The sequence below is a fragment of the Oncorhynchus clarkii genome, chromosome 18 (genome assembly GCF_045791955.1).
Source record: "Oncorhynchus clarkii lewisi isolate Uvic-CL-2024 chromosome 18, UVic_Ocla_1.0, whole genome shotgun sequence".
NCBI lineage: Eukaryota > Metazoa > Chordata > Actinopteri > Salmoniformes > Salmonidae > Oncorhynchus > Oncorhynchus clarkii.
In genome coordinates this window covers 54,809,078-54,834,048 of record NC_092164.1, presented here as the reverse complement: position 1 = coordinate 54,834,048, position 24,971 = coordinate 54,809,078, and the positions used below count along the sequence as shown (strand labels likewise).

Below are 24,971 nucleotides of genomic sequence, written 5' to 3'. Positions count from 1 at the left end.
TAATTTCCAAGCCCAGGGACATGTACTAGTGTGTGTCGACCTAAATGCCAGAACTGGACAAGAACCTGACAACCTCAGCACACAGGGGGACAAAGACAGCATTCCCTCCTCCATATGCTCTCCTAGGCAAAACTACGACAACATAACCAACAAAAACAGGTCACAACTCCTACAGGTCTGTCGCACGATGGGAATGTACATAGTCAATGGTAGGCTTCGAGGGGACTCCTACGGTATGTACACATATAGCCTATCACTTGGCATTAGTAATGTAGACTACTTTATCACTGACCTCAAACAAGAGTCTCTCAGAATGTTCACAGTTAGCCCACTGACACCAAATCACAGCAAAATCCCAGTCTACTTGAACAGAGCAATACTCAATCATGAGGCATCAAAGCCAAAGGAACTGAATAATATTAAGAAATGCTATAGCTAGAAGGAAAGTAGTGTGGAAACCTACAAAAAAAATAAAAAATTCAATACCTTTTAGACAACTTCCTGGACCAAACTTTCACTCTAATAGTGATGGTGTAAACTTGGCAGTAGAAAACATAAACAGTATATTTGACCTCTCGGCTTCCCTCTCATATAACAATGACAAATGATTTTTTATATTTTTTATTTCACCTTTATTTAACCAGGTAGGCTAGTTGAGAACAAGTTCTCATTTGCAACTGCGACCTGGCCAAGATAAAGCATAGCAGTGTGAACAGACAACACAGAGTTAGACATGGAGTAAACAATTAACAAGTCAATAACACAGTATAAAAAAAAGAGAGTCTATATACATTGTGTGCAAAAGGCATGAGGAGGTAGGCGAATAATTACAATTTTGCAGATTAACACTGGAGTGATAAATGATCAGATGGTCATGTACAGGTAGAGATATTGGTGTGCAAAAGAGCAGAAAAGTAAATAAATAAAAACAGTATGGGGATGAGGTAGGTAAAAATGGGTGGACTATTTACCGATAGACTATGTACAGCTGCAGCGACCGGTTAGCTGCTCAGATAGCAGATGTTTGAAGTTGGTGAGGGAGATAAAAGTCTCCAACTTCAGTGATTTTTGCAATTCGTTCCAGTCACAGGCAGCAGAGAACTGGAACGAAAGGCGGCCAAATGAGGTGTTGGCTTTAGGGATGATCAGTGAGATACACCTGCTGGAGCACGTGCTACGGGTGGGTGTTGCCAACGTGACCAGTGAACTGAGATAAGGCAGAGCTTTACCTAGCATGGACTTGTAGATGACCTGGAGCCAGTGGGTCTGGCGACGAATATGTAGCGAGGGCCAGCCGACTAGAGCATACAGGTCGCAGTGGTGGGTGGTATAAGCTGCATCCAGTTTGAGAGTGTTGGAAGCAATTTTGTAGATGACATCGCCGAAGTCGAGGATCGGTAGGATAGTCAGTTTTACTAGGGTAAGTTTGGCGGCGTGAGTGAAGGAGGCTTTGTTGCGGAATAGAAAGCCGACTCTAGATTTGATTTTGGATTGGAGATGTTTGATATGAGTCTGGAAGGAGAGTTTACAGTCTAGCCAGACACCTAGGTACTTATAGATGTCCACATATTCAAGGTCGATTTGATGAAGAACGCAAAAACCTAAGAAAGAAATTGAGAAACCTATCCAACCAAAAGCATAGACACCCAGAAAACCTGAGCCTACGCCTTCACTATGGTGAATCACTAAAACAATACAGAAATACACTACGGAAAAATAAATAACAGCCTGTCAGAAATCATCTCAATTTTATTGAAGAATCCATAGACTCTAACCACTTCTGGGAAAATTGGAAAACACTAACCAAACAACAAAACAAAGAGTTATCTATCCAAAATGGAGATGTATGGATAAACCACTTCTCCAATCTTTTTGGCCCTATATCAAAAAACAAACAGCAAAAACATATACATGATCAAATGCAAATCTTAGAATAAAAAAGTAAAGACTACCAGAACCCACTGGATCCCCAATTACATTGAATGAACTACCAGGACAAAATATAAACCCTCCAGCCCAAAAAGGCCTGTGGTGTTGATGGTATCCTCAATGAAATGATCAAATATACATAACATCATCCTTATCGCTGGCATCTTCCCCAATTTTTGGAACCAAGGACGGATCACAAAAAGTGGAGACAAATTTGACCCCAATAACTACCGTGGGATATGCATCAACAGCAACCTTGGTAAAATCAGACTCGTACATTTCCTCAGTGAAAAAAATACGTGCGTGCGACAGACCACATATTCACCCTGCACACTAATTGACAAACAAATAAACCAAAACAAAGGCAATGTCTTCTCAAGCTTTGTTGTCTTCAAAAAAGCTTTTGACTCAATATGGCATGAAGGTCTGTTCTACAAATTGATGGAAAGCGGTGTTGGGAAAAAAAACATGAAATTATCAAATCCACGTACACAAACAAAAGGTGTATGGTTAAATTTGGCAAAAAACACACATTTCATTCCACAGGGCTGTGGGGTGAGACAGGGATGCAATTTAAGCACCACCCTCTTCAAAGCACATATCAACGAATTGGCGAGGGTACTAGAACAGTCTGCAAATCCCAGCCTCACCCTAGTAGAATGTGAAGTCAAATGTCTACTGTTTGCTGATGATCTGGTGCTTCTGTCACCAACCAAGGAGGACCTACAGCAGCACCTAGATATTCTTCACAGATTCTGTCAGACCTGGGCCCTGACAGTAAATCGCAGTAAGACAAAAATAATGATGTTCCAAAAAAGGTCCAGTTGCCAGGACCTCAAATACAAATTCCATCTAGACACCGTTGCCCTAGAGCACACAAAAAATGATACATACCTCGGCCTAAACATCAGCGCCACAGGTAACTTCCAAAAGCTTTGAACGATCTGAGAGACAAGGCAAGACAGGCCTTCTATGCCATTAAAAGGAACATATAATTTGACATACAAATTAGGATCTGTCTAAAAATACTTGAATCGGTTATAGAACCCATAGCCCTTTATGCTTGTGAGGTCTACGATCCAATCACCAAACAATAATTCACAAAATGGGACAAACAACAAATTGAGATTCTGCATGCAGAATCCTCCGTGTACAACGTAGAACACCAAATAACGCATGCAGAGCAGAATTAGGCCGATATCTGCTAATTATCAAAGTCAGAAAAAGGGAGACCGAGGGGGGGGTGTAGAGTGCTCAGAGAGAGAGAGAGAGAGAGAGAGAGAGAGAGAGAGAGAGAGAGAGAGAGAGAGAGAGAGAGAGAGAGAGAGAGAGAGAGAGAGAGAGAGAGAGGGGGGGGGGGGGTGTAGAGCGCTCAGTTGGAGCTTGCAACGGCAGGGTTGTGGGTTCGATTCCCACGGGGGACCAGTATGAAAAAAAGCATGAAAATGTATGAATCCCTACTTTGAGTCGCTCTGGATAAGAGTGTCTTCTAAATTACGTAAATGTATATGAGAGCGAGAGAGAGTGTGTGTGTGAGAGAGAGAGAGAGAGGGAGAGAGAGAGATATAGTAGTGATAGAGGACCTACTTTGTAGGGCCGATGAGATGGGGAGAGAGAGAGATGTAGTACTGATAGAGGACCTACTGTGTGGGGCCGATGAGATGGGAAAATAGAGAGAGAGAGAGAAAGAGGCAGAGGGAGAGAGAGTCAGATAGAGAGATATAAAGAGAGAGCTAGCAGCAGTGATGAAATGGAAAAAGACAGAAGGAGAGAGGGAGACAGATGGTGACAGACAGACAAAGAAAGAGAGTTAGTAGTGATGGAGGGAGGGAGGAGGACATACTCTGTGGGGTGGATGAGTGCTGTCTTGCCCAGTCGGAGGATAACGGGTCCTCGGGGGTTACGGATCTTCCTGACCGCTGCTGTCTTGAGCAGGGAGAAGCGCCGCACCAGATTGAAACCTGCATCAAATCCATCACCACATTAATCCTCAGGCCAGGCAGAGTAATCAATCACAGAGAGGAGCCACAGTAGATCAGACAGGATAAACAAGATGGTACTAACTGTTTTGTGTGTGTGTGCATGTGTTTGTGCGTGCGTGTATCATTTACCTGTGATGTTGTGTCTGGCCGTCTGAGGGAACTTCCAGTCATCTACCTGTTGGGAAGGGCATTGTACTTCTGGAGAGAGAGAATGAAAGAGAGGAGAGTAAGAAGGAGAGATGGACAGGACAAAAGACATGTTGTGTGAAATGCCATTCAGACAAAGGACACACAGTAACGTCAGAGTAAAATAAATAGATATGGTGATTAAGACAGACACTGTCCTTTGCTACTGTATATAAAACACTTCCCCCCCATGTACAGGTCAGCCTCAGGTCATACTGTGGAGCACACACAAAATCTGTCAGTGGATCCACTACAGGAGGCTGGTGGCACCTTAATTGGACAGGACAGGCTCATGGTAAAGGTAAGAGCAGAATAGGTGGAATGGTGGAATGGAAACCATGTGTTTGGTGCCATTCCATTGACTCCGTTCCAGCCATTATTATGAGCCGTCCTCCCCTCTGGGAGAGAGAAAGGAAGGGGGAGGGAGGGAGAGAGAGAGAGAGAGAGAGAGAGAGAGAAAGAGGCACATGTCACACATTCACACAATTGATGGATATATCCTCACCCCGTTAGCAGATGTCAAGGAGAAATGTGTTTGCTGTCATATTGTGAATCTGTAATATTGTGAGCCCCCACTACATTGTGAGCCCTGGGTACATGTTCAGGGTCTGGTAGGGGTTCAGTAACATAGTAACATGTTCTGGTTCAGGTGTGACCCACTTTGTTCCTGGGGTCTGTCCCAAATGGCACCCTATTCCATATAGTTCACTACCTGTACATGGGTCCCGGTCAAAAGTTGTGGACTATATGAGGAATAGGGGGCCATTTGGGACAGACACCCTAGAATGATTCTGAGAGGTACATTAATGAATGGTCAACAACTCTAACATACCTAATTCTACTAATCAAGGTCTTGATGAGATTATTGATGGAATGGGCTGTTTTCCTAGCTCTCTAGGACCAGGGCTGGTGACCTCCACTGTCTCCAGTCCTACCAGTGTGTTAGAACTATAAAACCTAAAGGATTGTACAAGTCTGGAGATTGATATGCCTGGAGATTTTCCAATAAATCCACACTGACACACACACACACACACACACACACACACACACACACACACACACACACACACACACACACACACACACACACACACACTGCAACTAGGAGGACACACATACAGTATTACTAAGTCCATGACCCTGGTGTGCAGTGCAGATGTTTCTTTTAGTATCATTGTGGATACCAAACAATTGATTCCCATTCAAAATCCTATATTCCCTAACACCTAACCCTAAAATCTAACCATTACCCTTAACCTAACCCCTAACCTAAACACCTTAACACTAACCCTAACCCTAACCCCAAACCCCAACACTAAACCCTTCCCTAAACTTAATTAATTGATGTATACGCTGATTTGGAGAGCGAGTTTATTAGCAAGTGCATCGGTGATGTGGTACCCACAGTGACTATTAAAACCTTCCCCAACCAGAAACCGTGGATTGATGGCAGCATTAGCGCAAAATTGAAAGTACGAACCACTGCTTTTAATCATGGCAAGGTGACCGGAAACATGACCGAATACAGACAGCTAAGCGTCGTAATAGAGACAAAGTGGAGTCGCAATTCAACGGCTCAGACACGAGACGTATGTGGCAGGGTCTACAGACAATCACGGATTACAAAAAGAAAACGCCCCGTCGCAGACACCGACGTCTTCCTCCCAAACAAACTAAACAACTTCTTTGCTCGCTTTGAGGACAATACAGTGCCACTGACACGGCCCGTTACCAAAACCTGCGGGCTCTCCTTCACCACAGCCAATGTGAGTAAAACATTTAAACGTGTTAACCCTCGCAAGGCTGCTGGCCCAGATGGCGTCTCTAGCCGTGTTCTCAGAGCATGCGCAGACCAGCTGGCTGGTGTGTTTACGGACATATTCAATCAATCCTTATCCCAGTCTGCTGTCCCCACATGCTTTAAGAGTGCCACCATTGTTCCTGTTCGAAAGAAAGCTAAGGTAACGGAGCTAAATGACTATCGCCCCGTAGCACTCACTTCCGTCATCATGAAGTGCTTTGAGAGACTAGTCAAGGACCATATCACCTCCACCCTACCTGACACCATAGACCCACTCCAATTTGCTTACCGCCCCAATAGGTCCACAGACGACGCAATCGCAATCACACTGCACACTGCCCTAACCGATCTGGACAAGAGGAATACCTATGTGAGAATGCTGTTCATCGATTACAGCTCAGCATTTAACACCATAGTACCCTCCAAACTCGTCATTAAGTTCGAGAACCTTGGTCTCGACCCCACCCTGTGCAACTGCGTCCTGGACTTTGACGGGCCGCCCCCAGGTGGTGAGGGTAGATAACAACATCTCCACCCCGCTGATCGTCAACACTGGGGCCCCACAAGGGTGTGTTCTCAGCCCTCTCCTGTACTCCCTGTTCACCCATGACTGCGTGGCCATGCACGCCTCCAACTCAGTAATCAAGTTTGCAGATGACACTGCAGTGGTAGGCTTGAAGGCTTGATTACCAACAATGATGAGATGGCCTACAGGGAGGAGGTGAGGGCCCTCGGAGTGTGGTGTCAGGAAAATAACCTCACACTCAACGTCAACACAACAAAGGAGATGATCGTGGACTTCAGGAAACAGCAGAGGGAGCACCCCCTATCCACATCGATGGGACAGTAGTGGGGAAGGTGGAAAATGTTAAGTTCCTTGGAAAACACATCACGGAAAAACTGAAATGGTCCACCCACACAGACAGCGTGGTGAAGAAGGCACAACCTCAGGAGGCTGAAGAAATGTGTCTTGTCACCGAAAACGCTAGCTAACTTTTACAGATGCACAATCAAGAGCATCCTTTCGGGCTGTATCACCGCCTGGTACGGCAACTGCTCCACCCACAACTGTAAGGCTCTCCGGGGGCAAACTACCTGCTCTCCAGGACATCTACACCACCTGATGTCACAGGAAGTCCAAAAAGATCATCAAGGACAATAACCACCCGAGCCACTGCCTGTTCACCCCGCTATCATCCAGAAGGCGAGGTCAGTACAGGTGCATCAAAGCAGGGACCGAGAAACTGAAAAACAGCTTCTATCTCAAGGCCATCAGACTGTTAAACAGCCATCACTAACATTGAGTGGCTGCTGCCAACATACTGACTCAAATCTCTAGCCACTTTATTAATAATTGGATGTAATACATGTATCACTAGTCACTTTAAACAATGCCACTTTCTGTGTTTACATACCCTACATTACTCATCTCATATGTATATACTGTACTCTATACCATCTACTGCATCTTGCCTATGCCGCACGGCCATCACTCAACTATAAATGTATATGTACATATTCTTATTCATTCCTTTACACTTGTGTGCATAAGGTAGTTGTTGTGAAATTGTTAGATTACTTGTTAGATATTACTGCACGGTCGGAACTAGAAGCACAAGCATTTCGCTGCACTCGCATTAACATCTGCTAACCATGTGTATGGGACCAATAACATTTGATTTGAACACCTAAGCCTAAAATAGACTTTTTCATTGTTGGGCCTTGCAAAATGTCCCCACTTGTCCGAATTGTCCTCATTTTACTATCCTTGTGATGTCTTCTGGTCCCCACAAGGATAATAAAACCAAACACACACACACACAGCTCCACTTCAGGGTTGAGACTGTTGGCCAGGTTGTTAAATTGAAACCAATTTAGTGCTGGAGTAAAACAGAGTGACTGGATCCAATTAGATTGGGAAGAGTAACACACAGATAGAGTGCTCTCTGTGTGTTGTGTGTGTGTGTGTGTGCGTGTGTGCGTGCGTGCGTGCGTGCGTGCGTGTGTGTGTGTGTGTGTGTGTGTTTGCGTGCGTGCGTGTGTGCGTGTGTGTGACAGAGTGAGAGTGAGTTGCTAGCCTGAGGGTCTGAGTTATATTCTCACCCAGGAAAGAGAAGCAGACTAAGAGGCTAAATCAAGAGCTTTTTAACTTATATCATTCTATTTGTTCACTCTATTGATCAGTAGCTGGGCCAATTGAAATGAGTTAACTCATGAACCTACTATTTATTAGAATGAATATGTCAGCCCAATAGAGCCCCATAGTGGAGGTGTCATAATACCCATAAAACCTAGCGGTCAAAAAATGAAATGGTTCCAACCATTTTTCCCAAAGTGAAGGGGTTTGTTTCATGTAGGCTTATCCTGGCATGACATTTTGATAACCATGTAAGTCTCTCTCAGACAAGGTGACTTTTTCTTCAATATATTTGGTTCTATTTACTCTCAGATTCTAAAATTATAATTAGCGTCAATTTAAACAGCATGCAAGACTACAAATCCCTGCAAGCGCCTGCACGCCATCTCTAGCTGACACCTTTGCTAACAGGTATTGTGTCAATTTAAAACTTGCACAAGTCAGTTCACAGAATTGCCCATTAAAGAAATGTAGCTAATTTATTCATTACTACATTTAGCTAACATTAGATAGTTAGTCCAGAGATTCTTACCTTTGCCTTGATTCTGAAGTCTCGTCCAGATAATCATGGAATTTGTAGTTCTTTCTGATAGCCACATAAGCAGCTAATTATAATTTCATTTTGGGGGGTTAACACAGGTGAATATATTGATAAAAGTCACCTTGTCCTAGAGATATTTACATGGTAATAGAAACGTAAGCCTACACAAAACAGTGTTCCTAAAATCCCCTATGGGAAAAATTACTGGTGGGAAAATTATTGGAACCATTTCCCTGTTTGACCGCTAGGTGTTATGAGTATTGTGAACAATACTGTGGTACTCTATAGGGATGAATGAAACTAGAGATTAATCAGATTCAGGTTCATCAAGGTCATTCTTATTAGGGAACATCATAGGAAAAAAATATATTTTTAAAATGCACAAGGTCCTCTACTCCGCCAAATAATGTACACATAAAACGGTCAACCGAATCGTTTCTAGTCATCTCTCCTCCTTCCAGGCTTTTTCTTCTCTGGCCTTCATATTGCGATTGACAACTTTCATAAATTAGGTGCATTACTACCGCCACGACCTCGTTCGTCTTTCAGGCACCCACATGGATATAACCAATGACGAGATGGCACGTGGGTACCTGCTTCTATAAGGAGACGGGAGAGGCAGGACTTGCAGTGTGATCTGCATCACAAATAGAACTGACTTCTATTTTAGCCCTTGGCAACGCAGACCTCCGTTGGCGTGAACGAGCAGTGTGGGTGCAATAATTGAATAATATAGATTTCACACGTGACGTGAGTGGTGTAGTCAGCCTGTAACCCTAATGAATATGACCATAACCCTAATCTAACCCTAATGAATATGACCATAACCCTAACCTAACCCTAATGAATATGACCATAACCCTAACCTAACCCTAATGAATATGACCCTAACCCTAACCTAACCCTAATGAATATTACCATAACCCTAACCTAACCCTAATGAATATGACCATAACCCTAACCTAACCCTAATGAATATGACCATAACCCTAACCTAACCCTAATGAATATGACCATAACCCTAACCTAACCCTAATGAATATGACCCTAAACCTAATGAATATGACCATAACCCTAACCTAACCCTAATAAATATTACCATAACCCTAATGAATATGACCATAACCCTAACCTAACCCTAATGAATATGACCATAACCCTAACCTAACCCTAATGAATATGACCCTAACCCTAATGAATATGACCATAACCCTAACCTAACCCTAATGAATATTACCATAACCCTAACCTAACCCTAATGAATATGACCATAACCCTAACCTAACCCTAATGAATATGACCATAACCCTAACCTAACCCTAATGAATATGACCATAACCCTAATCTAACCCTAATGAATATGACCATAACCCTAACCTAACCCTAATGAATATTACCATAACCCTAACCTAACCCTAATGAATATTACCATAACCCTAACCTAACCCTAATGAATATGACCATAACCCTAACCTAACCCTAATGAATATTACCATAACCCTAACCTAACCCTAATGAATATGACCATAACCCTAGCCTAACCCTAATGAATATGACCATAACCCTAACCTAACCCTAATGAATATGAGCCTAACCCTAAACCTAATGAATATGACCCTAACCCTAATGAATATGACCCTAACCCTAACCATAATGAATATGACCCTAAATCTAACCCTAATGAATATGACCCAAACCCTAATGAATATGACCCTAACCCTAATGAATATGACCCTAACCCTAAACCTAATCCTAATGAATATGACCTTAACCATAAACCTAACCCTAATGAATATGACTCCAATCCTAACCCTAATACATTTGACTCTAACCCTAAACCTAACCCTAATCAATATGACTCTAATCCTAACCCTAATAAATATGACCCTAACCCTAACCCTAATGAATATAACCCTAATGACAAAAACTCTAATCCCAACCCTAATGAATATGAACGTAATCCTAACCTGAATTAATATGATCCTAACCCGAATGAATATGGCCCTGATACACATATACAGGCCTATATCCAGATGCATTAGGATGAAATACGTACATATAGTATATTTGTATAGTTAACTTACACAAAACAAAGGATAATGGCAGGTTCCAACTGTCAATGCTGACTGTAGAGAGTATCAAGGTGAAGTTGGAGTGTAGAGGAGAACGTATAGCAGCAGCTCTCTAATCAGTTCCTCAACACATCAGAAACACCCCATGAGATAGTATCTCCTCCCTACCTCCCCCTCTAACCCCTTACATCCCCTGCATACTCAGCAAGCTCTCTCACAAAGAACAAAAACTGCCTTTCAAAAAGTTCCCAGAAACACACAGACTTCATCTTTTATTGCCACTCAACATGGGCTGTTTGAAGTCAAGAGACACTTCACTCCCTCCTTAAAAAGTGCTTTCTTCTCAGCATATCCCCTCACTCTACACCCCTATCCTACCCCCTCCTACCCCCTTATGACTTTTATACAGGCACTTAGAGGCAGAATTAAGATGAAGACCTGTCAGAGTAAAAAGAAAACATCAAGACCGGGAGGAGGGCGGGGAGGGAGTGACAGAGTGATGAGAAAGAAGGGGGGAGAGGGGAGGAAGAGGGAGGGGAGAGAAATGGAGAAGCGGAAGATGGAGGAAGGATAGTGGGATGATGAATGGGAAGAGAGGGGAAGAGGGAGGGAAGGGACGATGATAGGAGAGAGAGGAGGAACAGAGGGAGGAGGAAGGGAGGGAGGAGGAAGAAAGGGGGAGGATAAGAGAGAGGAAGAAGAGCGGGAGGAGGAAGAGAGGGAGGGAAAGAGAAGAGGAGAAGGGAGAATGATAGGAGAGAGAGAAATAAGAGAGGGATGAGGAAGAGAGGGAGGGAGAGAGGAGGAGAAGGGAGGATGATAGGAGAGAGGAAGAAGAGAGGGATGAGGAAGGTAGGGAGGGAGAGAGAGGAGGAGAAGGGAGGATGATAGGAGAGAGAGGAAGAAGAGAGGGATGAGGAAGAGAGGGAGGGAGAGAGAGGAGGAGAAGGGAGGATGATAGGAGAGAGAGGAAGAAGAGAGGGATGAGGGAGAGAGAGGAGGAGAAGGGAGGGTGATAGGAGAGAGGAAGAAGAGAGGGAGGAGGAAGGAAGAAGAGGGAGAACAAAAGTTGGGAACAGGAAAAAGTAGAGTGAAGGGTAAGGTAGGAGGAGAAAGGAAGTTGAGGGGGAAGACCTGTCAGAGTAAAAAAAATGTCAAGACCGGGAGGAGGACAGGGAGGGAGTGACAGAGTGATGAGAAAGAAGGGGGAGAGGGGAGGAAAAGAGGGAGGGAGCGAAAGGGAGAAGGGGAAGATGGAGGAAGGCTAGGGAGATGATGAATGGTAAGAGAGGGGAGGTGAAGAGGAAGGGACGATGATAGGAGAGAGAGGAAGAAGAGAGGGATGAGGAAGAGAGGGAGGAGGAAGAGAGGGAGGGAGAGCGAGGAGGAGAATGGAGGATGATAGGAGAGAGAGGAAGAAGAGAGGGAGTAAGAGAGGGAGGGAAAGAGAGGAGGAGAAGGGAGGATGATAGGAGAGAATAAGCAAGAAATCCAGAATCCTCCAACCAGGGTTTCTGGAAAGCCTGGGCATTTTTGGAAAAGTTCCCAGAATGTTGCAGGCAACGAAAGGACTATGTAACACCCCCCATACCGTTAGAACTCTAGATCCTCCAATCGTTCCAAACCTCATGGACCCTGTCGGTCGGTCGTTCGGTAACACACCCCGTACCGTTAGAACTCTAGATCATCCAACCGTTCCAAACCTCATGGACCCTGTCGGTCGGTCGGTCGGTAACACACCCCATACCGTTAGAACTCTAGATCCTCCAACCGTTCCAAACCTCATGGACCCTGTCGGTCGGTCGGTCTGTCGGTCGGTCGGTAACACACCCCATACCGTTAGAACTCTAGATCCTCCAACCGTTCCAAACCTCATGGACCCTGTCTGTCGGTTGGTCGGTCTGTCGGTCGGTCGGTCGGTAACACACCCCATACCGTTAGAACTCTAGATCCTCCAACCGTTCCAAACCTCATGGACCCTGTCTGTCGGTCGGTCGGTCGGTCTGTCGGTCGGTCGGTAACACACCCCATACCGATAGAACTCAAGATCCTCCAACCGTTCCAAACCTCATGGACCCTGTCTGTCTGTCTGTCTGTCTGTCTGTCTGTCTGTCTGTCTGTCTGTCTGTCTGTCTGTCACAGTCTGCACTGCAGCAGTCATTGTTGTGGCTGTGCTCCATTTGCAGGCTTTTCTGTTGTTGTTTATGTTCACTGTTCTCTAGAGCTTGGCAGCATGGTTTTATTAGGGACAGGGTCAGAAGGGTGCTCGGAGCAACGGGAAGATGGAGGAAGAAGCAGAAGAGGATTATGGGAATTGTCTTATAAAGTGGCATTCCACTGTAATTGGTCTGGGCTGTAGATCAGTGTGTGTTTACACGTATATGCATAAACACACACAAAAACACAAAAACACACACACACACACACACACACACACTCTTGATAGGGGATCAGTGGGATCAAGGAGAAGATTGGTTCTGCCAGTAGCACTGCTGGAACCACTTAAGAGAGTGCATTGTAGGTGGAGAAGGGCAAGCTGGGTAATGTAGGTAATGATGTGATAGAAAGACAATTAGATGTAGTACAAGGGTTAGGGAGAATGAGAAAGAGGAAGAGAGATATGAGAAAAGGAAAGAGGAGAGAGACACTGATATATATAGAGGGAGAGAACATGAAAAATGTGAGGAAAGAGCGATAAGAGAGAGGGAAAGCAAGTGAAGAAAGAAAGAAAGAAAGAAAGAAAGAAAGAAAGAAAGAAGAGAACATCCAGGTTGTTTTTTCCAGAGATAAATGAGGGGAGGAGTAGAAACATGTATCACTTTAGACCTGAAACTCACTACTAACACTAAGCCATACTTAAAGATGAGGTCACAAATGTTTCCCTTAAAGACTGTTTTTCCACTCTCAACATCCTCAGTCTCACTCACTATACACACACACGAATACACAGGACCCCCCCCCCCCTCCCACAGGAACCCCCCACCACCACCACACACACACACACATTTTCCACCAATAAAGTTCTGAGTTGAAAACTGGAACATCTGCTTCTATATTCTGTCTCAACCTCCCGCTGATGTTAGCACATTACTAGCCACTTCTGGAGTTTGAGACGGGACAGAGGGAGAGCAGGGAGCTGATTGGCTATTCAAACACTTCACTTATTTCAAAGTGTTTCCTTCCACCCACCACCAGGGTCTCAGAGGAACAGCAAACTGGCTCAGCCCCAGATGAAGCACTCTGGCTGGGCTCTCCCGGGAGCCTATCCCCTCTGAGCTGCAGAAGTTCTGGAGGTATTGCCCCAGGATGAATATTATGGAGGGAAGAGATGCTGAAGAGGGAATCTGACAGATCATAAAAACACAACAAGACCACACCGGAGTCAAGACAGCTCCTGACATAGACAAACACACACACATACAGATACACAGATACACACACGCGCACGCACGCACACACACACACACACACACATGTAATGAATGGGTACCACATACTGAAAACACATGGCCTTTCTACCACAGCTAGACCAGACAGCTACCAACCTCAATCACACACACTCAGGCGTGGTCACGCACACACTTGCACCCATCTACCCACCCACCCATTTGAAGTAAAAGTCTGAAGTGAAGGCAGCAGACATGTGAAGTAGATAATACATTCAATTTCTGGCAAAATAAATGACTTGGGACACATCGCATTTGACCGTATACCAGATTCTACCGTGTGGATAAAAATAGACTCACCTTTGGATGATGCTCCCAGGTCACATGACCAGAGGCTGAGGCTGAGGGTGAGCAGAACCAGGAAGCGGAGATTCCTCATGACGCACTCCTCTGGATACACACACACCTCGACTGCTACCTGGGAGAGAGGGAGGGAGAGGGAGAGAGAGCGAAACAAGGGATATGGGGTTGGAAAGAGGGAGAGAGAAGGAGGAGATGGAGAGAGATACAGAGGAAAGGGAGGTGGAGAGGGAGAGTCAACATAAAAAATGACAGTATTTGATATGAGAGCACATTGTAAGAAACAGGTACTACACACAGTCTTGCTCCCAGGCAGACTAAATAACTTTTTTGCCCGCTTTGAGGACAATACAGTGCCACTGACACGGCCCGCAACCAAAACCTGCGGACTCTCCTTCACTGCAGCCGACGTGAGAAAAATATTTAAACGTGTCAACCCTCGCAAGGCTGCAGGCCCAGAAGAAATCCCCAGCCGCGCCCTCAGAGCATGCGCAGACCAGCTGGCTGGTGTGTTTACGGCAAATTCAATCAATCCCTATCCCAGTCTGTTGTTCCCACATGCTTCAAGAGGGCCACCATTGTTCCTGTTCCCAAGAAAGCTAAGGTAACTGAGCTAAACGACTACCGCCCCGTAGCACTCACTTCCGTCATCATGAAGTGCTTTGAGAGACTAGTCAAGGACCATATCACCTCCACCCTACCTGACACCCTAGACCCACTCCAATTTGCTTACCGCCCAAATAGGTCCACAGACGATGCAATCTCAACCACACTGCACACTGCCCTAACCCATCTGGACAAGAGGAATACCTATGTGAGAATGCTGTTCATCGACTACAGCTCGGCATTTAACACCATAGTGCCCTCCAAGCTCATCATCAAGCTCGAGACCCTCCACCCCGCTGATCCTCAACACTGGGGCCCCACAAGGGTGCGTTCTGAGCCCTCTCCTGTACTCCCTGTTCACCCACGACTGCGTGGCCACGCACGCCTCCAACTCAATCATCAAGTTTGCGGACGACACAACAGTGGTAGGCTTGATTACCAACAACGACGAGACAGCCTACAGGGAGGAGGTGAGGGCCCTCGGAGTGTGGTGTCAGGAAAATAACCTCACACTCAACGTCAACAAAACTAAGGAGATGATTGTGGACTTCAGGAAACAGCAGAGGGAACACCCCCCTATCCACATCGATGGAACAGCAGTGGAGAGGGTAGTAAGTTTTAAGTTCCTCGGCGTACACATCACAGACAAACTGAATTGGTCCACCCACACAGACAGCATCGTGAAGAAGGCGCAGCAGCGCCTCTTGAACCTCAGGAGGCTGAAGAAATTTGGCTTGTCACCAAAAGCACTCACAAACTTCTACAGATGCACAATCGAGAGCATTCTGTCGGGCTGTATCACCGCCTGGTATGGCAACTGCTCCGCCCACAACCGTAAGGCTCTCCAGAGGGTAGTGAGGTCTGCACAACGCATCACCGGGGGCAAACTACCTGCCCTCCAGGACACCTACACCACCCGATGACACAGGAAGGCCATAAAGATCATCAAGGACAACAACCACCCGAGCCACTGCCTGTTCACCCCGCTATCATCCAGAAGGCGAGGTCAGTACAGGTGCATCAAAGCTGGGACCGATAGACTGAAAAACAGCTTCTATCTCAAGGCCATCAGACTGTTAAACAGCCACCACTAACATTGAGTGGCTGCTGCCAACACACTGACTCAACTCCAGCCACTTTAATAATGTGAATTGATGGGAAATGATGTAAAATATATCACTAGCCACTTTAAACAATGCTACCTAATATAATGTTTACATACCCTACATTATTAATCTCAAATGTATACGTATATACTGTACTCTATATCATCTACTGCATCTTTATGTAATACATGTATCACTAGCCACTTTAACTATGCCACTTTGTTTACATACTCATCTCATATGTATATACTGTACTCAATACCATCTACTGTATCTTGCCTATGCCGCTCTGTACAATCACTCATTCATATATCTTTATGTACATATTCTTTATCCCCTTACACTTGTGTCTATAAGGTAGTAGTTTTGGAATTGTTAGCTAGATTACTTGTTGGTTATTACTGCATTGTCGGAACTAGAAGCACAAGCATTTCGCTACACTCGCATTAACATCTGCTAACCATGTGTATGTGACAAATAAAATTTGATTTGATTTGAGAGACTACACAACCATTTACAACTCAACTAATACTGAGTCAGCTGGTTGTATTGGTGTTGAACCATCAGTGTTGCAAGGAACTAGTTGTATTGGTGTTGATAGGTTTGGATTTCTGAACTTTAAATGTTATGAATCATTAGTTGTAATAGAGAAACGAGGGGTGCCATAGCCGAGGGGCTACACCAGAGGTTAATGGTGAGCTGTAGGAGGAAAGTATATAGTGGGTGCAATTAGGCTTGGAATGTATTGAGTGTAGGGAAAGTGATCACGTGGCAGGCATTGATAAGGGGAGAGAGTCATTGATTAGTGATGAAGGGGTCGAGGTTAGGTCAGGTCACGTTAAGGGAGAAAGAAAAGTTTATGGCCAGTATCACTTAGTTTCCTGCCTAGCAATACAGATACAAAGGTTTGTTCAGATGTGTAGGAGGAGACTCAGCCTAGGAGAAATAGTTAAATATCAGTGCTTGTGTGAACAATGTCTTTGTCTAATGCAGCTGTATTGACCCTCTGGGAGAATAAACTTGGTTAAGCTTTCATAGTGTCTGTTGAGTTTGTACTCTAAAAATTAGAACCTAACAGTGTTGAACCAACAGTGTTCCAGGAACTGGTTGTATTGGTGTAGAACCAACAGTGTTCCAGGAACTAGTTGTATTGGTGTAGAACCAACAGTGTTCCAGGAACTAGTTGTATTGATGTAGAACCAACAGTGTTCCAGGAACTAGTTGTATTGGTGTAGAACCAACAGTGTTCCAGGAACTAGTTGTATTGGCGTTGAACCAACAGTGTTCCAGGAACTGGTTGTATTGGTGTAGAACCAACAGTGTTCAGGACCTAGTTGTATTGGTGTAGAACCAACAGTGTTCCAGGAACTAGTTGTATTGGCGTTGAACCAACAGTGTTCCAGGAACTAGTTGTATTGATGTAGAACCAACAGTGTTCCAGGAACTAGTTGTATTGGCGTTGAACCAACAGTGTTCCAGGAACTAGTTGTATTGGTGTAGAACCAACAGTGGTCCAGGACCTAGTTGTATTGGCGTTGAACCAACAGTGTTCCAGGAACTAGTTGTATTAGTGTAGAACTAGTTGTATTGGTGTATAACAACAGTGTTCCAGGAACTAGTTGTATTGGTGTAGAACCAACAGTGTTCCAGGAACTAGTTGTATTGGTGTAGAACCAACAGTGTTCCAGGAACTAGTTGTATTGGCGTTGAACCAACAGTGTTCCAGGAACTAGTTGTATTGGTGTATAACCAACAGTGTTCCAGGAACTAGTTGTATTGGTGTAGAACCAACAGTGTTCCAGGAACTAGTTGTATTGGTGTAGAACCAACAGTGTTCCAGGAACTAGTTGTATTGGCGTTGAACCAACAGTGTTCCAGGAACTAGTTGTATTGGTGTAGAACCAACAGTGTTCCAGGAACTAGTTGTATTGGTGTAGAACGAACAGTGTTCCAAACTAGTGTTCCAGTGTTCCAGGAACTAGTTGTATTGTTCCAGTAGTTGTAGAACCAACAGTGTTCCAGGAACTAGTTGTATTGGCGTTGAACCAACAGTGTTCCAGGAACTAGTTGTATTGGTGTAAAATCAACAGTGTTCCAAGAACTAGTTGTATTGGTGTAGAACCAACAGTGTTCCAGGAACTAGTTGTATTGGTGTAGAACCAACAGTGTTCCAGGAACTAGTTGTATTGGCATTGAACCAACAGTGTTCCAGGAACTAGTTGTATTGGTGTAGAACCAACAGTGTTCCAGGACCTAGTTGTATTGGTGTAGAACCAACAGTGGTCCAAGACCTAGTTGTATTGGTGTAGAACCAACAGTGTTCCAGGAACTAGTTGTATTGGCGTTTAACCAACAGTAGTCCAGGACCTAGTTGTATTGGTGTAGAACCAACAGTGTTCCAGGTGTAACAGTATAGCTTATGTCCCTCTCCTCGCCCCAGCCTGGGCTTGCCATTTCACATCGGCCACACAGGAACTAGTTGTATTGGCGTTGAACCAACAGTGTTGCCGGTTTGAATCCCACATCGAGCCAAAATATTCATAGAAAACTGTCCTGGGGGGCCTCCCGAGTGGCGCAGCGGTCTAAGGCACTGCATCACGGTGCTTGAGGCGTCACTACAGGCGTCGCTTGAGCGTGGTTTGGTGGGTTATGTTTCAGAGGACGCATAACACGACCTTCGCCTCCCGAGCCCGTTGGGGAGTCGCAGCGATGAGACAAGATTGAAATTGGATCGCAATTGGATATCACAAAAAATTGTGGAGAAAAAGTGGGTAAAACAGAACAACTAAAAACATACTGTATATGAAAAAAACTGTCCTGATTATCATAATAGCTAAGATCTGATGTGTTGAAGATGAGGTTGAAAAGGTGATTAGGTACAGGATGTGTATATTAATTAGCTAACTGACGGCCAGTATTCATATGGGAGAAATGTCACTCAATGTAGTCTGATGATCCTCATTATAGTGTCCATCTGGACCTGACCAGCTGTGACTGGATACTGACACACACACACACACACACACACACACACACACACACACACACACACACAAAAGGCACAAACTCATAAAAATAAACTTGCATAAACAAACACTATACGCGCATGCATGAAAGTACAAAGAACAGACCCAGAAGAAATGCACAAAGACAAAAACACACAAACAACTTAGTGTACATCTGGGGAGTATTTCACTGGAGCCACGACAGCGTTATAGCCAACCACCAGCGCCAGATGGTCACATGTGGCCTGACAACAGCACACACACACAAACGCACACACACACACTTGTGACTTTTCTAACACGTCAACTACATTGCCCTTTAGGCTCAGCTGGAGAAGATCAGTTATAATGATTGTGAAAGTGTAGCTTGTCCCCTGACACAGACACAGGCAGCCTCAGTAACGATTACTTACACACACATACACACACATACCACTCCTATGTTTCCAGGTACAGCAAACCCCTGAAGACAGACAAAAACACAGACTGGGAGTCTTTACCCACCTATCCAGGACAAGCAATTACCCACAAACCCCTGGGTCATAGTATGACCCTGTTTTGAATTCCAATCTGTCTCGATTTAGACTACCTACATCTCAAAAGACACTCTAGTGTTCCCCATACAGGGCACTAATCTTGACCAGAACCCTAGGATGGGTCATTTAGGAGAAGAGTCTGAGTCCTCCAGAGAAGAACTAACTAGCTGCAAGGCGATGAAAGAACATAATATATGTCTATTCCTGATCATTTAGGGCCAACTTGAGACCCGTCCAACCGCCTGCATAACTTTTGTCAGACATAAAGCATTGATGTCAACGGGTTAGCCTATTCAGGATAGATCTACTCATAAAAATGAAAAAGAATGAACACATCCCAAGTTAGCTCACATCAACACCTTCCTCCCAGACACCTTGGACCCACTCCAATTCGTTTACCGCCCCAACAGATCCACAGATCTCTTTCTTTCTTCTCTCAGAGTATGTTCTAACAGCTGGCCATAACAGATAAAGGCTGTGTTCGCTGTTCAGGAGGGACTGGCTCTCTGTCTGTGGAAGAAACACAGGACAACAGGAGGGGAAAAAGACAGCTCTGAAAGTCACCTAAGACACACTTAGACAGACTGTCGGACAGACACACCACACACACACATGACCGGTGAGTGTCAACTTAACCATTGAGTAACATTTGATATAATATTACAATATATCATTTGTGTGTAATAACATCAATACAGATGTGGTATAATGATGTTGTACTGTTTGTATAGGATGTGTGTGACAAAGTGCATTAGTGTGCTGTGTGCTGCTGTGTGTAAACTGCAGCTCCTCTTGGAAGGTCTTCGGTCACATGCCCACCTCACTGAGTGACAGCCCAATCACAGGACGTATCCCTCTCAGACACTGAGGAGTGGACTTGGTGCTGTGCTATGAAAACAACCTCAAATCCATACCACACACACACACACACACACACACACACACACACACACACACACACACACACACACACACACACACACACACACACACACACACACACACACACAAACACACACTAGGACCTCATTCAACCCAGTCTGTGATTAACAGGCTAAGCATTCATGTGTTTCAGACCTGTTGCAACGTGAGACATGGAATGAAGGCAGACAGAGTAACTAAATATAATATATGTCCTTAGGCTACAGTAGTCCCTCCAAATATTCACTGACCCAGGTTAAGCCAAGATTGGAGCAAATTAAAAGGGAGACAGTATTCAAAGGACGACTCATTTAATAAACCGTGACAAGTCGTTACTATATCTCCTCTGGGCTGCGTTCAAAAAGTGAAGTTATCATGAGTGTTCATAATGAGAAGCCAAAGCAGAAGAAACATTGCCTTACAGTTACAGTTCCCGTTTAAAGAGATTGAACGGTACTTTGACTCGTAAGTATTTTTTAAACCTCCCGCTTTGGGCTGGATGTGTCAATGTGCAGTTCATACATGCATAATCTATGAGCAGAATTACTGTGCAGCGCCATTTTCGCTACATTTTCCCCCACATGCGCCAGCCCTAGTAATTTGAGATTAAGCCAATGAGCTTCAGCCCTCGTCATTAGAGTGACTGCTGGCAAAAGCCTGCCCACCTTTATCCAATAAGGTGCAGGACGGGCCCAACAGCTCAATGGGCACAGCAGAGAGAGAGAGAGATAGAGTTATGACTTGATGCACATTTCTGCACATATGTGACATAGTGCACAATTTCCGGGGACCACTTTCGCCTCTCAAGCGATACTTTCGACTGGCTGAAATTATACAAACGTTCGACAGTGCATCTTTAGTAGTTCTATCAAGTAGCTATTGAGTCAGGGAAATGCTCTGTAAATATCACATTCTGTCTTAAATTGCACTTTGAAATGCAAGGATACTGGGAACAATTGTTTTGAGAATTTTGCAATTTTGCATAGTCTAACAAACATAGACATGTCTGCGGGTCCCACCAGAGATCATTGCAGCACAGTTGGCATTTTTCATACTGCGGTTGGATTGTTGTTCAGACAGTCAACTTTGGGATAAAAAACATTTTTGAAGTCCAGCAAATAATTTGGATTTTTTTTTTCTGTATGCTTTATCCTATTGCATTAAAGGGACATCTTTGTTGCATTATTCACACACTCTCAGCATTCGCTGCTTCAAGTTAAGTAGCCTACCTTTTCTCGACTAGTTAGGTGTGTGAGATCAAGTGCACCTAGTACCTATATATGTGGTCTTAATGAAATAGAGTAGGCTGCCTATGCACTGGCTGAGAATCACGTGGCAGTGATCTTTGTAAGGCAATGAAATAAAATGTGATTAGACATTAGTTTGCTACAGTGTCTGTAAATAAATATTGATCATGGAAAGAAGTGGAGGCCATGGGAAGTAGGGGTGCTGAGTGTCCTGGAACCCCCCCCCCCCCTGAAAAATATGAATAAAAAATTATAGTACATAAAACACATTTCTTCACAAAAGCAGTGCACTGGGCCTTTACTAGTCCTGTATTAGCGGACCGATATAGCCGTCTGTAGCGCGGGACCAACATGTTTTCATTTTCAATACATTTTCATGACCCATTTATTTGTCTCTGCCTGCTAATTGTCCTCCAAAAAGGTAGGCTATATCCTATATGCTAATCATCCTCCTAAAAGGTAGGCTATATCATATATGCTAATCATCCTCCTAAAAGGTAGGCTATATCATATATGCTAATCATCCTCCTAAAAGGTAGGCTATATCCTATATGCTAATCATCCTCCTAAAAGGTAGGCTATATCCTATATGCTAATCATCCTCCTAAAAGGTAGGCTATATCCTATATGCTAATCATCCTCCTAAAAGGTAGGCTGTATACTATACGCAAAACGTAGCGAGTGCAAGTATTGATCTCATCATTCTTGCTGCTTCAAGTTCACCAGCGAGATCAGGCGTGTGTGGTATCAGTTAAATAGAGTAGGTTATAGCCTATGCATGGGCACTGGGCAGTTATCTTTCCAAGAAAATGTGCTTCCTAAATAAGATTAGGTTATAGTTTACATCACTGCCAATAAATAAATATTGATCACTCATATTTGTCTCCGTCTGAATAAATATAAAGTAACTCAAAGTGCAAGTCTCTCGAACTGTGCTCTCTTCAAACTACAGCCCAGTAATACACATAGCCTAATATAATGGGCCACGTGATATTTTCTGGTCATTTAACATATTTCTAGGCCCCCGAGAGGCGCAGCGGTCTAAGGCACTGCATTTCAGTGCTTGATCCGTCACTACAAATCTGGGTTTGATCCCGGGCCGTGTCACAGCCAGCCGCAACAGGGAGACCCATGTGTTGGCACACAATTGCCCCAGCGTTATCTGGGTTAGGGGAGGGTTTGCACGCTAACACGGTCGCCAGTTGTATGGTGTTTCCTCTGACACATTGGTGCGACTGGCTTTCAGGATAAGCAAGCAGTGTGTCAAGACGTAGTGCGGTTTGGCAGGGTCGTGTTTCAGAGGACGCATGGTTCTCAACCTCCGCCTCTCCCGAGTCTGTTCGGGAGTTGCAGCGATGGGACAAGATTGTAACAACCAATTGGTGAGAAAAAGGGGTAAAGCTACAAAAAAATTGAATAAAAGTAGACAATGTGTGTGTGCGTGTAAAAATGGTTGCTGTAACTGAAGTCTACCGCATGGGCCTACCATCGCTCCACTTCTAGGCCTGCAGAATAAACTAGATTTTTGCTAGAACTCTGTCTCTAATTTTCAACTCATGTGTAAAAAGTACCCTTTTAGGTTGGCTGACATCACATTCACACATGTTTTCCATTGCGTTGTTCAACCTCAAGGGAAGGGTTTGAGGCTTGACTAAACCGTTGCTATTTGAAAAGGCCAAAGCACTACAGCCAACCGATGCAGGAGGGGAATAATACACACGGGTCTCATAGACTATACTTAAAATAGTAAACATAAATCAGGGCCACTCAAATTAGTATGACATGTTACGTTTGGTATGGTTACATAAGATAGGTTACTTAAGATAAGTTACTAAAGGATATAACCCAAACATCTAGCAACCCAAAAGTTGTGTGTTCGAATCACATCATGGACAACTTTATAAGTTTAGCTAATTAGCAACTTTGCAACTACTTACTACTTTTGAGCTACTTTGCAACTATTTAGCATGTTAGCTAACCCTTCCCCTAAACTTAACCCTTTTAGCCAACCTTTCCCCTAACCTAAACCATTTTAGGTAACCCTTCCCCTAACCCTTTAACCTAACTCCTAACCTTAAACATGACCTGAAGAACTAACCCTAGGGCTAAAGTTAGCCAGCTAGCTAATGTTAGCATTAGCCACCTAGCTAATGTTAGCCACGACAAATTGGAATACGTAACATGTCATACATTTTTGCAAATTCATAACATATTGTATGAATTGCAATTCGTAACATATTGTACAAATTGCATTCATAGCATATCATACGAAATGCATGATGGACATCCACAAATTAACACATATCATACAAAATGTAACATATAATTTATGTACAGAATAATAAGGTTAGTATAATACGAAATGCTATGAGACCACGTTGGAATATGGGGTCACGAGAGAAATATATAGTCTCTTATGTTGACATCAGGCAAGTTTCCAATGTGAGTTAATTCTAGAAGCAACAGATAATCAGGTGCCTCAAGGCAGTAGAAAAAGCATAGTGGACATTATACAAATCCATTCCATCCCTGTAAAGATTTGCTCCGCGTTTTGGTTGAGCTGCATAGAATTGGTTATCCATATGCGATTCGTGAACATAATAATGTAAGATCTTAATTTGATCAACCTGTTGCATGAGAACTTTCCACTTTGACATTTCAGACGTGATTGTCCCTTAAATCCACGTGCCAAAACCACACGTCTCTGAATGCAGAGATATTTATTATCCCTTGGGCATAAAGCATGGGCAGCCACCATGTGAAACTAGACTTAACGAGAAAGCCAGCTGTGACCTATGCGCAGTTACACACGTTCACTTTTCAACCAAATCTATACGTGGATTAAGCTGCCACTACACAACTAGCTACATTCCGTTTTGCTTTCCCCTCATATTGTAAGGCTACTGTGTATTGAATATTGCGTGCGCCAACAGTCCCACTTGGTAGCCGACTAAACTCAACTCCACGATTTATGACGGAGTTGAGGGGCGACTAGTGTGGGCGGACTGGAGCACCCGATGTCACATAAAATTATGTTTTTTAAAGAATATTCTTTGAGTGCTGAAATCAATAGATGTTAATAAAAAGCTTCAGTTCGCCCACACTAGTCGACGCTCAACTCCATGATAAATTGTGGAGTTGAGTTTAATCGGC

The 24,971-nt window shown here is 44.0% G+C and overlaps 1 protein-coding gene across 4 annotated transcripts in view; it reads right to left on the bottom strand.

Moving 5' to 3' along the window:
• Positions 1–24,971, bottom strand: part of LOC139373701 (collagen alpha-1(XVI) chain-like) — a 121,114-nt gene that overhangs the window by 95,531 nt on the left and 612 nt on the right. For all 4 annotated transcript variants that reach the window (XM_071114578.1, XM_071114580.1, XM_071114577.1 and 1 more), the window contains exons 2-4: positions 14,398–14,515; positions 4,041–4,109; positions 3,773–3,890 (exon numbers count right to left, since the gene is read on the bottom strand). In XM_071114578.1, coding sequence (XP_070970679.1) covers positions 3,773–3,890; positions 4,041–4,109; positions 14,398–14,476 — 266 coding nt within the window. In that variant the 5' untranslated portion in view covers positions 14,477–14,515. The remainder of the gene's footprint in view (positions 1–3,772; positions 3,891–4,040; positions 4,110–14,397; positions 14,516–24,971) is intronic.